The following is an 18,152-nucleotide window of genomic DNA, read 5'->3' as shown; positions in this document are numbered from 1 at the left end:
CCAAAAACACAAAGTGAAAGGTTTAAGTGAGATTCGTAAGTAACGCACATAAAATGATTGATGTGTGTTGGTAGAACTCATGTTTAAACTGTGCTTAACCAGTTAAATATAAAAGCTATTTTTATAGCTGTTAGCATATTTAACATCATTACCTAATACTTATAAAAATAATACATTCTCTAACAATTTTTTTATTTATAGAATGATTCAGCCACCGACGTCTTACTTAAATCAACTAATGAGTAACCATCATGCAGGTAACTTAAAAAAAAAATTAACATATGAACCTTTTTTTGTATTCAACTATAAATAAAAACTATAGTTTTTCTTAAAAATAGTGTACTTTGGCAAACAATTAAAGCGCTATTTGAAATCATTAACGATGAAATAATTAACGACAAAGTAATCACAAATATAATTTGTATATATATATATATATATATATATATATATATATATATATATATATATATATATATATATATATATTTACAAACTAAATTCGTTAATATGAAAAAATTTGTCGGCAAATTTGGGCCTGATGTCAACAAATTTCACCTTTTTTTGGCAAATTTCAAATAACAAAGACCTTTTTTTGGGGGGGGGGGGGGCGGGGGAGGGGTGTCAGTTGCTAAGAAGCAGATACAACAAGCATCTGTAAGATCTCTTCGAGACGGCCCTGGTCGGATATTAAACAACTTAACGGATCTTGGATAGTAGTATAGATAAGTATAGATAATTCAGCTCAGTTATTATATTAAAAAGTTTGGTTTCAAAACTTAGAGTTTTCTTGGAACAAGACCTAATGTCTTCTTTGAATCTGTATTCCTTAGTTGTTTTTTTTTATTGATATACTGATTTGTATTTTTTTTTTTCTTTATTATAAATTTTATAAAGATAAAGAATAAATGTAAAATAAAGATAATAAAATTTAAAAAAATATCATACAAATTTCATACAAATGTCATACAAATATCATACAAATGTCATACAAATGTCATACAAATGTAAATGTCATATTAAATTTGGTTCAAACTCATCTAACAAGACAGTAATGTTTACTTGTACCTGTAAAATGTAAGTGATGAAAAGAGAGACAGCTTTTGGATGACTAATGGGCGTTCTAAGCTTGAATAAAAAACATTGAAAGTGGAGTTCTCACAAAATTGCTATCAATGAACACAATTTTGTGGAATCAATCAATAACGACGCTTGTATTCAAAACATTGAAAATTTTGAGTACAAGCGTCAGAAAATTGAAAAAGTTAATTGATTAAATGATCAGTAAATTAATTTATTTTTACCATTAAATGTCAGCATAATGTTTTTTGAAAAAATATATAGAACCCAATAAAATGTTTAAAAATATAAGAAAGATTTTAATTTAAATTGACCGATTACTTGCCCCAACCAAATCCCTCAGTCAATGTATGTAAAGTCTCTGCATTATTTACCTATTTAAAGTTTTTATCAACGATATTTTAATAACAAAAATCTGATCAAATTTTTTTTTGTTAATACAGTCAGAATATAGTCGGCTAGCCGGCATTTGACACATTTCAGTTGGCAAGTTTTTAGTTTTGAGGACCTATATTTTTTGGAAAGCAGTCGGTAGTTTTTAAAGTGGATAACCACAACAACAACAAAAAAATTCAGAACTGTCACAAAAACTTAAAAACCACCATTTGATTCAAATCAGTATGTATATTTCTTGGAACATAAATATCGCTAAATATGTAGGTCTTTCATAAAAAAGCAGCAAAATTGTCAAAATCTCGTAAAAATGAAGTATTTAACACCTTGCAACACAATTTTTTAGGTTATAGTAATGTTTAAGCTTTGAAACTTAGCAATTGTCTGTCTCAAATAGAGCTATGCAAAACACTAAAAAGGTCAAAAACAATGTATATTATAAAATTTTTTTACATTCATTTTCTTCATCTAGATATTTTGAACAGCTCCTGAAAATTTAAATTAAAATGTTTCTTAAATATTGCATGTTTTTTAAACGCTTCCTATCTTTTTGATTAAATGGATGGTGTCCCTCTTAATGCTAATGTTGATGTTAATGTTAATGTGTAGGCCAACCCCTATCTTTGAATGAGTCAAGTTCTCTTTTAACTTAAATCATGCCAAAATGTAACCCAAAATATTAAACATAAAAAACCCTCCCCACTACCTAACTGTTTTAATATATCTTTTACAAATATTCGTGATATGCGAAGCAACCTTTCATCAGTTGAATCTTAACTCAGATCTCAGTGTTGATAGGTACTATCCTTTGATTCGCAAAGACTCCAATAGTCACATGCTTTGGGGTTCACATACGTATCAATTCACTTATTTGTTGTGAAATCAGGTTTGAACCCTTTGACCATTCTTTTATGCGCTTCCGCTTAGCACCTCTTCACTCTATCACTTTTTCTTTATTATTCTCTTTGTTCTTTGTTATTCTCCTTCTTCTTAAGACCACTTATTTAGATGTAATTTTTGATCAAATTGACCATTCTCTTTCTCTTTACCTCTCTCCCAATATTGTTGTTATAAGTGATTTTTTTACTCATCTCACTAAATGGCTTGACTCTAACGCCTCTAAATGTCCCTCCTACGTAATCTCTTGGATTCAGGCAAGTATAAAAGCTTTTATTCCTTCTCGTCGGTTTCAAGTCAAACCTTATTCTACTCCATAATTTTCACCTTTTTGTGCAGATGTTATATCTTATGTGTTATATTAACAAGGGTAGGTCAAACATTTCAAACCTCATTTATGGGACTGATCTTATTACCTCTCCAAAAGATAACGCAGAACCGTTTGCAAAGAACTTTTCTTCAAATTCGACTCTTGAATGTTATGGCGGTTCTCTTCTTTTTATTCCAGTTAAACAGTTTAACCCGTTGATAGACATTCAAATCACTCAAGCTTCCGTTGCTACATTCATATCTCTATAAACTCTTCTACATCTTGTGGTCCAGGCAGCATTTTATTGGACATCAGATGGAGGCGGTGAGGCTATTGCCATTGTTCTTGACATATCTTAAGCTTCCAACAAAGTTTAGCTTGCTGGTCTTTTCCATAAGTTTGCTTCATATGGTGTATTTTGGAAAGTCATATTTTGTTTCATATGGTGTATTTTCTAAACTAGCTCTTTTTGCTTATGACTCAAATTTATACTCCTGTCTTGACAAAAAGTCTTCTCTTTTCGATCGCTTAGAACAGGCATCCAATCTTGAATCTGATCTCACCTCTGTAACAAATTGGGGCTTGCAGTGGCTTGTAAACTACAACAAAACTCAGTTATTTCCTGCAAACAACTATTGCAATACTGTCAACATTCCTATATTGATGAATGACTAACCTCTCACTGAGTCCTCTTCTTTACGTCTTCTTGGATCATTCACAAGATCCAATAAGGCATTTTAAACGTAATCGGATCCAACCTACCGTGGTGGCCAAAAGTCTTGGAACAAAACATTTAACGACCAAAAAATTTTATTTTTGATCTAAAGTATAAATTTGAAAGTTTGATGCTTTTGTTTTTACATAGCAATATGTTTATAGTTACATATTTGTATATTGCGCAATTTATTATCGTTTTTTATTATTCATAAGCAATTTATCAGCTATATTATGCCAGAACTTTCACCTAAAAAAAGAGGAATTATTGCTGCGCTATATGAACAAGGTTTAGTTCAAAGAGAAATATCTGAAAAGCTTGGTTGTTCATTATCAACTGTAAGTAGAACTTTAAAAAGGCATATAGAAGAGCCCTAATTAAATTTTACTTCAAAGATGACATCAGGCAGGCCCAGAGCAACCACCTCAAGAACTGACAAACTTATTCAGCCATGCAAATCGACGGCTATCTGCACACGAGATTTCAAAAGAAATTTTTATTGAGAAAAAAGTAAGTGACCGAACAGTTAGAAGAAGGCTTTTGGTTGATTTCAAAATGAAGGCATGCAAGCCAGCAAAAAAACCTTTTTTATCATTAATAAACCTAAAAGATCGAAAAACATTTTGTCAGCGCTACAAAAATTGGACTGGAGAAAATTGGTCTAAAGTTCTTTTTTCTGATGAAACATGTATTAAACAATTTAATATTACAAACAACTTTGTAAGAAGACCAAAAAACTGTAGATATATGCCAAAATATACAATTAGCAGTGTCAAGGCTCCTGTTTCTTGTATGGTTTGGGGTGCTATTTCTGCCAAAGGACGTGGGCCATTATGGATAATGCCCAAGAATACCACAATAAATAGCAAAGTCTTTTTGGATGTTGTGAAGGAGAAGTTGCCATCTTTCATGCAGATCTTGAACTGCATTTATTTCCAACAGGATGATGCACCATGCCACACAGCCAAAATTGTAAAGAAGTGGTTTGCTGATGAAGGAATTCAAACCCTTGAAAATTGGCCTGGGTCATCACCAGATCTTAATGTTATTGAAAATTGTTGGCATATTATGAAAGTAAAAGTTGCTGCCAAAAAGCCTAGATCCTATAATGATTTAGTTGAAGCAATCAAATCAGTGTGGATCCATGAAATTACACCAGACTATTGTACAAAACTTGTCAACAGCATGCTAAAACGTATCCAAATTGTAATTGACAATAACTATGCTTCCATTAAGTGTTGAACTTTTATCATGTATGTGCATGTACCTAACATCTTTAAAATTGTTATAAACACTTATTATATTGAAAAAAAAATAAAAATTTTCTAATAAATTGTTTTTCACACAAATATATTGATTTCATAACATAAAATATGATGTTCCAGGACTTTTAATGGAATATGTTATGTTCCAGGACTTTTAATGGAATATGTTATGTTCCAGGACTTTTAATGGAATATGTTATGTTCCAGGACTTTTAATGGAATATGTTATGTTCCAGGACTTTTAATGGAATATGTTATGTTCCAGGACTTTTAATGGAATATGTTATGTTCCAGGACTTTTAATGGAATATGTTATGTTCCAGGACTTTTGGCCACCACTGTAACTGCTAAGCTTGAGCCTCATTTCCATTGTTGTAAATCTCTTAATCATTTTCTAATTTTGCATTTTGGAACCTTCTCCGATCTTCATGTTTTCATGACTCGTACAACCTGTAACGTTTCAAGTTTTTTGTCAACCATTTCCTTGCTCTATAACTCTATTTTTTTAATAGTGGTTACTTTCAGCTGAGTTAGAAGTTGTCAATCAGAATAAAAAAATGCCAACGAACTTTTTAAGCCAACTTTTACATTAAGAAACATAAAAACTCTGTTAAGACCATATGTACCATAATTGAAGTAAATAATTGCGGAATTAACACCCACTTCAAGCAAAAATCTTATAACAAAAATATTTTTTGGACATCAAGACCAGATTAAACTATAAGGTCCTTCATTACAGCTTTATTTCTCTCCATGTATACATTGCTAAAGAAGAAAATCATGAGATAAGTAATCGAAATCTTTCTTTATTACATCATAAATTCACATAGTATTACTGACTTTGGGTTTGTAATTATCAACTCCTTCTTCACAGTTCTTACCTACACTAACTATTTAATCCTCATACACCAACTGTTTAATCCACCTACACCAACTATTTAATCAAGGACATAGTATATGATGCCGCCTGGAAAATTAGTACAATGATTTGGAACAGCTCTTATACCTTTTTTCATTTGGTATACTTTTTCACCACCATTAAAGTTTTCATAGTTTGGAATTTCTCTTATCATCATACCAAAATAGTTTTGAATTGTTTTTATAGAATTATTGGTGAGGTTTTCAACACCTGTTAATTTTTTTCCATAAATATTTTGCTTCCTTTTCCATCTTGAACAATTTTCGAAACGCTTTTGTATTTTGTCAAAACACATTCAAGTTTTTGCAATTCAACGCCATATTTGCTATATGGCTTACTATTAACAACATCATTAAACAATGAATCATCATCACCCAAATAGTACTTATAAATTACTTCATAGTTATTTACGTATCTAGAAAATATTTCAACTGCACTTTTCATAGTTTCTGAAGACTTGAAATGATTCAAGTGACATTTATAATTGGCTTTCCAACAGTTATGCATAGGATGATTCACTTGGTTTTTCCATATTAGACATCCTCTGCAATATTTACTAAGTACTGCAAAGTCAATGCAATTCCTTTCGCTTCTACTGTAGCTGCTACTACTCCATTTAAATAACGATAGCCTCATTTTTGCCACGTGCCATCAATAGAAACTTAATCAAAGCTTTTTCAGTAGATGTCTGAATCTCCAGTTATTTGTTGAACTACTTTTAACTTTATCTACAGCATTTTTCATAGATTGTAATGCAGCTGAATGGTAAGTCTTTGATATTTCTTTTGCATTATTGAAGTCATTTTTGTTCATACATGATATACTCAGGACCGTCCCAATGAGATTTTAAAGGGGAAGGGGGTGACGTATCTGCTTTTTGCCGACTAAAGCCAAAAAAAAATTTTTTCCGACAAACTATTCTAAAAAAAAAAAGGTCTTTGTTAGCCGACATTTGCTGACTGCCAACTCTAGATCCAATTTTGACGACACTAGTGTCCGATTTGCCGACTAATAAAATTCGTTTTCGCCCCCCTTCCTCCTCGGGACGGCCCCGGAGAGGAGAAAAATCTGTTATAGCTTTATGCCTTTTACCAAATTCACAAAAAATAACTTTTAAATTCACGTCAAATAAATTTCTTCTTTGCTTTGAATTACTGTTATAAATTTAATTTGAAATGTATCTATTAAACTCATATTACCATTTTTTACAATTTATAATTAATTTGCGGAAAAACCCCATGCTAAGTGTGGAATCATCATTAATAACCATGTCACTTTTACAGTTTGGACTTATTACAAAATTTATCAAAGATATCTTTAAGTATTATAAAGTTAAAAAGAAAGGCCGGCGCGAAGAAGGGGTGTGAGCGTGAGACACCCCACCGTCAATGATTTTTTTGTTCATTTAATCGGCTAAGCAGACCCTTTTAGTCAAGTCAGTCGGAAAATTTCGAAAAACGAAGACCATTTTTTTTTATTTGGTCATCAAAAATTGTACTACCACCCCCCTCTACAAGTGACGCCTACTCAAGTCGCCCTATACATATATACAGGATTAGCGCGGGTTCTGATAATGCCAATCTAGCTGATCCAAGAACCAATATGGGGTGATAGCGTACACATCAAGGCATTTTGTGCAAATTTCAATGTTCTGATTTTTTAACTTCCCCATGAGTAGGGTCATGGCACCCCCTACCGTGAAGAAGCACCTACCGTGGTTTTTGAAAAAATTAGTAAAATTTTTTATGTTGTTTTTTTTTTAATTTAATTTTTTAGTATTGTTTTATACAAAACTAACTTATTTCACTAATAAATAATTTTTAAAAAGATGTATTTTTAAAGATTTGAGATGTTTTTTTACCCGCAAATGATTTTTTATTGCTTTCTTAAGAAAATCTTTAACAGTGAAAAAAAGTTTGTCTAGTTTTTTTACGGCTCAAAACTTATATAATTTTTTTGATAAAAGTTTAAAATAGTTTTTAAAACATTGAATATTTTAAATTTTATCAAAAAATAATAGTATTTTTTGTATAACATTGTTTAATCTTTTTCACGATAGGTGAGTACGAAAATTATAATAGTTAGCACTTACCGTTTATAAAAATATTTTTTCGGATGTGTTTTATTTTGTGAAGTTTTCTCTAAAAAACTATTTCAGTTCAACTCAATTACCAATTAAAGGTAATTTAACCCTAGGGAGTATTTATTTGATATGTTTTTTATACTTTATTTATTATGTGAAATGAATTCGATTAGAAATATAAAGTCTATTAAATCAGTTGGAAAAAGTTTTATTAATATAAGTCTATAGTTGTATACAATAAAAAAAACTAGAAGGCTTTCTGAAATATTGTTTTTAAAATATAGAACTTCAAAGTATGAACAAAACATGTTTTTACTACTAAAGTTTTTATTTTTTGGAAAAACCAGAAATTTCAAATGACCATTTCGTATGAACCACAAAAGATTTTATGCTGAAATTTTTACGAATTGCTTTTCTCATTGATATAAACCAACCCACCAAGTTTCATCAAAATCTGAGGTCCATGTTAGACCTTAATCCATTTGGCATGAAATGACCCTTTATAAGTACGAATATTACTTCCTCTCAGTAGATGGGGTTTTCTTATCAACAGATCTGATAAGTTCTTGATTGTCATTATATTTATAAAAATTGAAATTCATTAAAACTAAACCATTTTTCTTATAAAGGACATTACATACCCAAGGTGAATTCTGCTTAGCAGTTAATATTTATGATCCCTTTTTTTTTTTAATAAATCATGCACCATCGGTAACACATCTCTATATACTATTGATTAAATTCATGCTAAATTTATTTAACTTTTATAAAACAATAATAACCGCTCTTTCTGAAGGTATTGTCAGGTATTATTTATTATAATTATTTAAAGATCATAGTGATATTTTTCTAAATAAATTATATGTTTATCAAGAAAAATTAAAAACATTTCTTAATACAATTTTTCTTTTAATATGTTTTTGCTAAAACTCTTGTCCAATTTTTAATTCAATTCCAATTCAAACTCCAATAAATTTATGTGATTCCTAACAGTTGTCTTTATAACATGTTATTAATCAAGTATTTAGTATTTGAGCTTTCCTAATATTATATATATCTTTGCTATTAGATATAGTAAAAGATATAGCATATTGAAAAGTTGCAAAAGGGAACTTAACAGTTGTTAAACAAGCTAATACAATTTCAACTTTATTACCTGTTTAATTACAAAAGATAGCATTACTTTTCTGTACATTTTTTTCTCTTCTGTTTTGAAACAATTTTGGTCTGAAAAATTTAATGCTAAATGAGTTACAATGAACAATGATTGCACTTGAATATTGGTTAGTTTTAATATTGGAACAAATAATGCTCCTAAACTTTAGAATGACTTTTCCAGAAAAAATCTTTCAAAATTTTTTTTATATCATTTTTTATCCTTTTTTTTATTTAAAATTTTTTTTCATACTTTATTAAAAAAAAAAAAAGCCAGTATGAAAATAGAAAAAATATTTAAAAATATAGATTAAGTAAAAAAATAAAAACAAATTTTAAAAAAAAATTAAAAACAAAGCAATTTTTAATTTAGAGCAAACATCATTAGTACTTAAGTCAGAAGATTCAAACAATAGCACAAATTCTGTTGTAAGTAATATTTTTATTTTTGCTTATAATTCTTCCTTATTATTTCCTTTATTCTTCTTCATTATCAGGCTTATGTTATATTAACAGGATAAAAATAGAAAGAAAAACAAAATGTGTTTTAAAAAAATGTGCAGAAACTTAGAAAAATAATAGCAAAATTTATAAAATATAAGCAAAATATAAAAAATAATAGCGAAAAAAACTTTTTCAAAAATCTTTTTGTTTATGTAGTTTGTCTGAAAAATTTTAATGTGAATTTATTATGATTATACTGTCTGTGGTTATGTGGTCATGTGGTTATTTGGTCTGCAGTTATATGGTCTGTGGTTGTGTGGTCATGGTTTGTGGAAAAATGCTATTTTTTTTTTATGTTTATCCTTTTCTTGGTATTGATAAATAATCGATTATCTTTATTTAGAACTAGTCAACTTTTTTTTTAATTTTTTACTTATTTATTTTTACCATATAAGTTATTCTAGGTAATTTTCAAAAAAAGTGTTCAATTTTTTGAGGCACCTTTTATTTTTATTAATTTTTGTGTGTTGGATACACTCACTAATAATAAAATGATAAGTAGAATTGAATTATGTAGTCTGCTAATTTAATGAGAGAGACCACTGCATTAAGTTTGCTCAATGAATTTATTATCTAAAATGTGTTAAGTTAGATTAATGATTGAGGGTAAAAAGAAATATTAATAATTAAAAAATACAAGTTAACTATTGTGTAAAGTAAAATTTAATGCTCTTTTTAAACAAAAGTTATTTTGATATTCCAAAATATCAGCTGATTCTGATCTGTCCAGCCCAGGAATGTTTCAGCACCAGTTTCAGCTCAAAAAGCTTTGTTTGTGGTTGTAATTTGGTATATAACAGTTATATACAAACAGTTATTACACATAACTGTTATACATCTGATGGATTTGTTACACTCTTCGGCAGTTTAAGAAATGTTTATATTAGGAGGAGAGGTTTTGTAACAATTTGATAATAAACATTACTACAAGTTATTTTGTCAATTAGTATCACTGTTAAGTTTGCACAATTGCTGTTATAATATGATAGAAATTTCAGATAATGTTTTGAGTAGGTTTAGAAACTTATAACAAAACTTCATCTTTATTAGGGCTTGAGTAAAGAGTAAAAAAGATTATGTTAATGTAAAAAATGCAAAAATTGTCGCTTTCTCTGCTTCACTGCTAACAACTTGTAAAATTTGTAAAATACTCAAAGTAAGCAAGTCTTCCATATCTACCTAGGAAAGCTGACAAGGCTTAGTAAACTAATATTTCCTAATTGATGAGTAGTTTATTTCTGGATTGCCTGATAAATCACAAAAACAGCTGCAAGTTGCAAACTCAACTCTACACATGTTTCTCTCTCAGGTTGCAGAAAAAGTAAGAAGTTTCGTGACATTACGGCACATTCAGTTCTTTTTACATGCAGAAATGTTGTTCGATTGTAGTGCTAATAAGTATTAGTTATCATTGTTATCGGATTAAAATTAGTAAACAAATATTAAATCTTAAAAAAGTTTTAGATTTTTTTTTTTTAATTACTTAATTGTCACAAGTTGGTATTTCAAAATTGCTTGATGATGCTAGATCAGTTGAATTTCTTTTGGAACAATCAGGGATCAAATACATTTGATCAAATTTAAATATGTTAATTCTAGATTTCCAAATACAAATTCAAATGCAATTATATATGCAATTAGCATTTTCCAAATACAAATGCAGTTTCAAATATTTGTACTCTAGATTAGGAAAAAATACAAAGATTTTTTCTAGAAAACAAAATACTAAATAGAAGAATGAAAACAAGTCTTTTAACAAATATTCTTTGAAAACAAATTTTTATTTTATTTTAGTTTTTTTTTTAAAAAAAAACAAAAACCTCTTGGTTTTTGCCAAAAAAATACCTAGTTTATGGAATTGCAAATATATTTAAGTTAACCTAGTTTAGCCATAGAAGAATTTATTTGAGATATGACTTGGGAAACAAAAGCCAGAGTGATTTGGATGTTTAACAATGGGTTAACTTGTTCAACTGGAATGGCAGGAAGTGTATGGCTATATGATTCAAAAGTCGAATTAGAAGAAAAGTTGTCTTTGTTAATGACACTGTTTAAGATTTTCCAGATGGTTCTAGAGCATAACTTCTGAGATATGATATGTGATTTAGTGAACTGGGAATAATGGATTTTAGCATCAGACAGCACCTTTGCAAATTGACTAGTTAACTTTGTGTAAATTAATTAAATTGGTAGTTAACTTTGTGACTTGTTTTCCAGACAATTCAATCACTTACCTTGACTCCTTGGTTTGTGCCTTGTTTCTGCCCCAAGCTTATGTTTAATTTCTCTTTGTTCTCCTTTAGATGGTTCCACCCATGCAATAATCTTGATAGATAGGTAATTTTTTTTAAGAGTTCTTTTGAAAAAGATTAAAAAATGATTGCATTTAGATATAGCAGCTGTATGAGAAGTAGAAAACCATGCAATGGAATGAGGCTTGACTTGAAACTAACTAGAAGGAATAAAAGCTTCCGTACCTGCCTGGAACCAGGAGGTTATGTTGGAGGCGCATTTATCAGCAGAGATAGAAAACATATCAGCCCAAGAACACAAAGTCACGATGATCAGGAAAGTCAGGAAAAGAATCTCAGTCAGCTTTAGGATAGTAGTAAGTAGCGTGATAGGGTGAGTCTGAAGTAGACAGTCACAATCAAAATTTATAGAGATTATTGCATGGTTGGAACCATCTAAAGGAGAACAAAAAGATATTAAACATAAACAAGGGGCAGAAACAAGGCACAAACCAAGCAGTGGAGGTAAGTGATTGGGTTGTCTGGAAAACAAGTCACAAAATTTACTATCTGAGTAGGAGGTTGAGAAATACAGAAGTTATAGGCTTCAGTGCCAGCAGGGTTAGGGCAAAGAAGTTACTTACTGTAAGCAGTACTTTAAAACATTGATGGGTATATTTTGCAAATGCATTCAGAAAAACATTACATCAAAGAAAAACATTACAACAAACAAAGGATTACAGTAAATTCATACATACATAAATTTACAAGCATACATATAGTAACTTAAAATATGATATTAAAGATATTAAATAGTATTGATGACACGATATTAAATAGTATTGATGATAGGAAGTATATTTCTTCTAGCCTTTGCTTAAAAAGTGAATCGTACAAGACAGTAGGACATGGAACAGGTTGCGCAGGATTACATGTTACTAGTAGCAGGTTGATCATAATGACCAATACATCTGACCTGACAAGGATGTAAATTCTTATAATACCTGTTAAGTCTTATAAAATCTGACACATGGTGTAAAGTCTTATATTAGGTCTGTTTCAAAAAATTGAAGCAGTCTTTTAGTTTTTTAACATTCTTTGTGCTTGATGAAAATTTACCTAATACTTTTAATACTAAGGTTTCTATGCCAAATGACATTGTATTCAAAGCATATTTGGCTGTATTGTTTGTTTTTTTTTCTTCATTTTTCTTTACTTCACAACCACTTGCATGTAGCATTCTTTTAAGAGTCTCCTTAAATCTTTTGTTATATCACTTCTTTATACTGAGATTTTGAATCCCAATAAATATTCAGTAATTCTAGTAACCATTAAAATGTATTATTTATTTAAAATATTTAATATATATTTCATTTACATTTTTACTTTTGTTTATATTTATTTCATTTGTTTCTGTATCTATTTTCTAATTGCATTTATTTTCTATTTTGTTAAAATAGTTATTAACGTAACAATTACAAAATAATATAATTTAGGTTTATTTAAACAGGTTCCTTATTTAAATGGCGACTGTTCCATTTATGGGCAAGAGCAGTCACCTCATTACAATCAAGTTTATCCGTTTGATTATTCTAATGGGTGTTCAATAAATATCAATACAAACCTTGTAAACACGCTTCAAACATTATCTTCATGTGGAACAAACACTTATGCACGTAAAACTGAGCAATCCTTATCTTCACGCGAAGCAATTAGTTGTGAACCTAATCTCTACTTGGAAATGGTGGGTAAAATTAATATTTATTAATAGTTATAATATATTAATAGGTATAATGTTATAATAATAATAGTTATATTTATTAATAGGTATATATAATATTTATTAAATCTTTTTACTTCTAATCTTGCTCTATTTATTTAGTTTTGTAGAATTTTAATCACTGTGTTTTAACCACTATGGTAGATATCCTTTTTCTTTTTTTCATGAAACTATGTTCTGAGATTAAAAAGTCAATATGCAAGAAAATGAGTGTGAAATAAGATAAAACCAAAAGAAATAAACTAATTTATTATTAAATGTAAGTTAATTGTAAAATGCAAAATAAATAACACAGAGATTAAATTAAAAAAAAAGTGAGAATATTTTTGAACTTATAATGTACTAAATGGTTATTTTCAGGATTTTAGGTACATTTTCATATGACATATTATTTTAGTGTTGTATTTGGCCAAATTAATTGAAATCACATACAATCACTGTGTCACATATGTCAATAAATAAAAATAAACTGCAAAATGCATGCTAAATAATCTTTGATCCGGTTTGTTACTATGATGTTGGGACAAACAAAGTCAAGAACAATAAACAAAGTTTATTGATAAATCAAGACACATCCGTGATTTTAATGATGATTTTGAATTAGTCTTAATAGTAAATAGGGTAAATGTGTAAAAAGGGTAAATATGTGGGCGATCTTACTCCAAGAAAGCAGACTACAGTTGAAACTCTAAAGTTAGCAGAAGAGCCGATATGTTTCTGGTACGAGAGTATAAAAAGAACAGAAAAGTAAGTAAACTGCTGTAGGGTATTATAGAGAAGCACAATGTTTCTATGAATGACAGAACAGTTAGAGGAAGATTGTTGGACATGGGGTTTAAAGCTTGTTGTCCATGTTAGAAACAGAAACTCCTCATGTGAAAACCTGGACTAAAGAAGATTGGAAGGAGTTCTTTCAGTGATCAGAGACTCTTTTGATATAAAAACAATTTCCTTATTATGTCTGATATTGATTCTGATTTTTTTATTTTTTTTTATTTAAAAATATTTCACTTAATAAAAATATTTTTTAAATGTTTTATATCTGTCTAGTTATAACTATTTTGTGTAGTTATTTTAATCTATTCATAGTAATTTTTGTTATTTATAAATTTAATAAATTAATTATTTTTTAGCAAAATTATTCTAGAATAATACAGACTAATATAGATCATTTGCCTGACACAACGAATTTTCCTGGAGAATTTGAATTTCAACTATCTCTTGGTCCACACACTGAAAGTGCTGCAAAATCTGCAGATTATACTTTTTCATCAATTTTAAAAAAACTTTATGTTCAAAGAGCATCACAATGTCCTTTTATGTTTAAAACAGAAAAAAAACCTCCTTCAAACTCTTATGTTAAAATTTTACCAGTATTTAAAGGAACTCACGTTCTAAGTGAGCCAGTTAGAAGATGCTCCAATCATGCTGAAGTTGATGATGAAGGTTTTTATTTTTATATTTATTCAAAAAGGTTTATTAGTAGTATAAATATTCAAGTTTTGAAGTTTTTATTCTTTTAGAGAAATAAACTACAAAATGTAAAATAACATAGGTGTAGCTGTAATGTATCTTTCTAAGCATTTCATCTCGTTTTTATAGTTATCTTGTTTCTATAGTAATAAAAAAATAATGAAAATATCAACTAATAAAATAACGACTTATAACATATTTAAATATTTAACTATTACAAAAAATTAGGTTTTATTTTCTAAGCAAAAATAAGCCATTATACCAAGTATATATAGGTATATAATAACAAGTTGTAATAGGTATAGATATAACAGGTTATGACAAACTTAACATTGTTAAGTTTGTTTATAATAGACTGATGCATAAGGTTTTATAATATTTTATAATAGACTGATGTATAACAGATTGCAATAGGTATAGATAGGTATGTAACAGTTTTTAATAGGTTTAGATTTACAATAAAGGATAAGGTAGGGTAGGTCTGTAACCAATAATAGATCCATATTTTTTCATCCATTTTGTATTTTTTTATTTGTAAAAATTAATTTTTAAAAGATGAAAGATTTTTTTCTAAATTTATTTTATTTTAAAATAAACAGGAGGTCCTCGTTATCATTTTATTCGTGCCAGTAATCTTCAATCATGCTATAATCATTCAGATGATGGTCGTTTATTTGTTACAGTGCCATATAATGGGCCTCAAGTTGGTGCTGAGTATCAAATAGAACTCCTCTCATTTATGTGTTTCAACTCATGTGGTCATAGCAGCCATTCTAAGCGAAGAATCGACGTTATATTTATTCTAGAATGCGAGTAAGTGATATTGGTTTTATAAATATCTGTTAATAATATTAGGTGATTGATTTTGGGATGAAATAAAATAGGGATATAGTCAATCAGGTAAACATTTTAGCAGTTTTTAGTTATGAAAATAATAATCTTCCTACAAAGAGATTTAAAATTTGTGTTGATAATTAAATTATATATATATATATATATATATATATATATATATATATATATATATATATATATATATATATATATATATATATATATATATATATATATATTATATATTATATATATATATATTATATATATATATATATAAATTTATTATTGCTCTGTTCTTTAAGAACATTGAGCACTCTATTTGTAAAATACACTAACATAATTTACATATATATATATGTATATATATATATATATATATATATATATATATATATATATATATATATATATATATATATATATATATATGTATATATATATATATATTTAAACAACTTTAAAAAGTATTCTACACAATAGAATGCTTAATGTTCTTAAAAGAACAGAGCAATTATATATTAGTAGAAAATCAGTTAACAAAATTTTTTTTCATTCAACACTGTGTTTCATCAACAAAGATTCATCAGAAATGAATGATCAAATTAATAAAACTTCAATTTATACCAAAAATTAATTACAGGAAGTTGCAAATGTCTTAACTACTGTAAATTTTCACACATTTGTAGAATTTGCTGACACTATTATAAAAAGAATTCTTTAGAAATGATTACTTAAAAAATAAGAAAAAATAGCTTAAGTAATCATTTCTAAAGAATTCTTTTTATAATAGTGTCAGCAAATTCCACAAATGTGTAAAAATTTACAGTAGTTAAGACATTTGCAACTTCCTGTAATTTAATTTTTGGTATAAATTGAAGTTTTATTAATTTGATCATTCATTTCTGATGAATCTTTGTTGATGAAACACAGTGTTAAATAGAAAAAATTTTTGTTAAGTGATTTTCTACTAATATATATATATATATATATATATATATATATATATATATATATATATATATATATATATATATATATATAAATATATATATATCTATATATATATATATATATCTATATATATATATATATATATATATATATATATATATATATATATATATATATATATATAATATTTATATGTGATCAATTCAGTAAAATAATAAGGTTTTTATATTTATTCAAAAATATAAAATAAAAATATAAAGATAATTTATAGTTTTAGGTGTTTCCAAAATCTGTAACCGATCTGGACACATCCTTCTCGGATTCTCATCAACTTTAATCATTTTTCTGGTGCTTGGAGTTTGTTTAAAGTTTATTAAAAGTGTCTTATATCCCAATAAAATAAGTTGAAAATCCAAAAAAACAAGATTGTGTATGTGCATGTATAACCATGCAGAGAATAACTTGATTTTTAGGCTTCCTATAGAAACATTTCAAAAATGTTATTTAAAAAGTTTCAATAGTTTTAAGTACAAATTATTAAAATTCCCTTAAAATGTTAAATCATAAAGAACATTACAAGTTTTATTACAAGTAAGTTAAGTACAATGAGTACCACTTTTTTTATTTTCTAGTTTCTAAAATGGCGCATATAGTATTACAACTATGATTCATCCAGTGTAAACTCATTCATAGAAAAATATAACACAAATGTATGAAATTCAATCATTCAAAGTTTCCCTACAATTATAGTTTCAAATAATAGGTTGCTCAAAGTTACTCTTTCTCAAAGGGCAACTTTGAAAAAATGAGATCTTGTTAACATTAAAAAAAATTTTAGAAAAAGTGCCCAGAGCACTTAGGTAAATTTACACAATTAAAATGTGCTTCAACTAATAATTTTTATTCAAAACTTTATTTAATATGTTCATATATATTATTTTGTTTATTATTATGTTTTTGTTATTGAACAAAACTTTTGTATAAATAAAGTTTTGTTGTTGTTGTTGAAAATAGATATAAAAAATCTAAATGTACTCGTGAACAAGAAAAATAAAAAAAGTGATATAGTCAATGTAAAACGGTTAAATGCTTTCGATCTCCACTACTTCCCTGGAGGTACTGCATTCAACTTGTTCCTCAGCACAGCGGCTTTGTTTGTCAAGGTTTGTGTTTCAGAGTTATAGAATAGAGAGAGGATTAAAATCACAACTAAATAGCCTCCTCATCTGTAGTGGCCTTCTTGGCCTTGGGGAGGTGTATTAACATTGAAAAAAATTTATATTTTAAAAAGTTTTAACTATCAACAGGACACAATTCCTATTGTTAGGTAATTAATCTGAATGTTGAAGAACAATAGTAAACCAGGTTTGTAAGACCAGATGACTATCACAAATAATACCGAATATGTATTAAAACTTATATTTTTAAGATCTTAACCATTTTACATTGACTATATTGGATTTTTTTCTTGTTCACGAGTAAATTTAGATTTTTTAATCTATTTTCAACAACATAACTCACTTTATGCAAAAGTTTTGTTCAATAGCAAAAATATTTAT

The 18,152-nt window shown here is 27.9% G+C and overlaps 1 protein-coding gene across 4 annotated transcripts in view; it reads left to right on the top strand.

Annotated features, from left to right (window-relative positions):
• LOC101235318 (cellular tumor antigen p53) overlaps positions 1–18,152 on the top strand; it is a 32,836-nt gene that overhangs the window by 634 nt on the left and 14,050 nt on the right. For 2 of the 4 annotated variants that reach the window (XM_065801704.1, XM_065801703.1), the window contains exons 2-6: positions 202–257; positions 9,191–9,246; positions 13,063–13,296; positions 14,466–14,778; positions 15,405–15,618. In XM_065801704.1, the coding sequence (XP_065657776.1) occupies positions 202–257; positions 9,191–9,246; positions 13,063–13,296; positions 14,466–14,778; positions 15,405–15,618 (873 nt within the window). Of the gene's footprint in view, positions 1–201; positions 258–7,671; positions 7,761–9,190; positions 9,247–13,062; positions 13,297–14,465; positions 14,779–15,404; positions 15,619–18,152 lie in introns of those variants that run through there. The other 2 variants (XM_065801705.1, XM_065801706.1) reach the window with 2 other exon arrangements.

The sequence above is a fragment of the Hydra vulgaris genome, chromosome 07 (genome assembly GCF_038396675.1).
Source record: "Hydra vulgaris chromosome 07, alternate assembly HydraT2T_AEP".
Classification (NCBI taxonomy): Eukaryota; Metazoa; Cnidaria; class Hydrozoa; order Anthoathecata; family Hydridae; genus Hydra; species Hydra vulgaris.
This window is presented reverse-complemented; position numbering and strand designations above follow the sequence as displayed.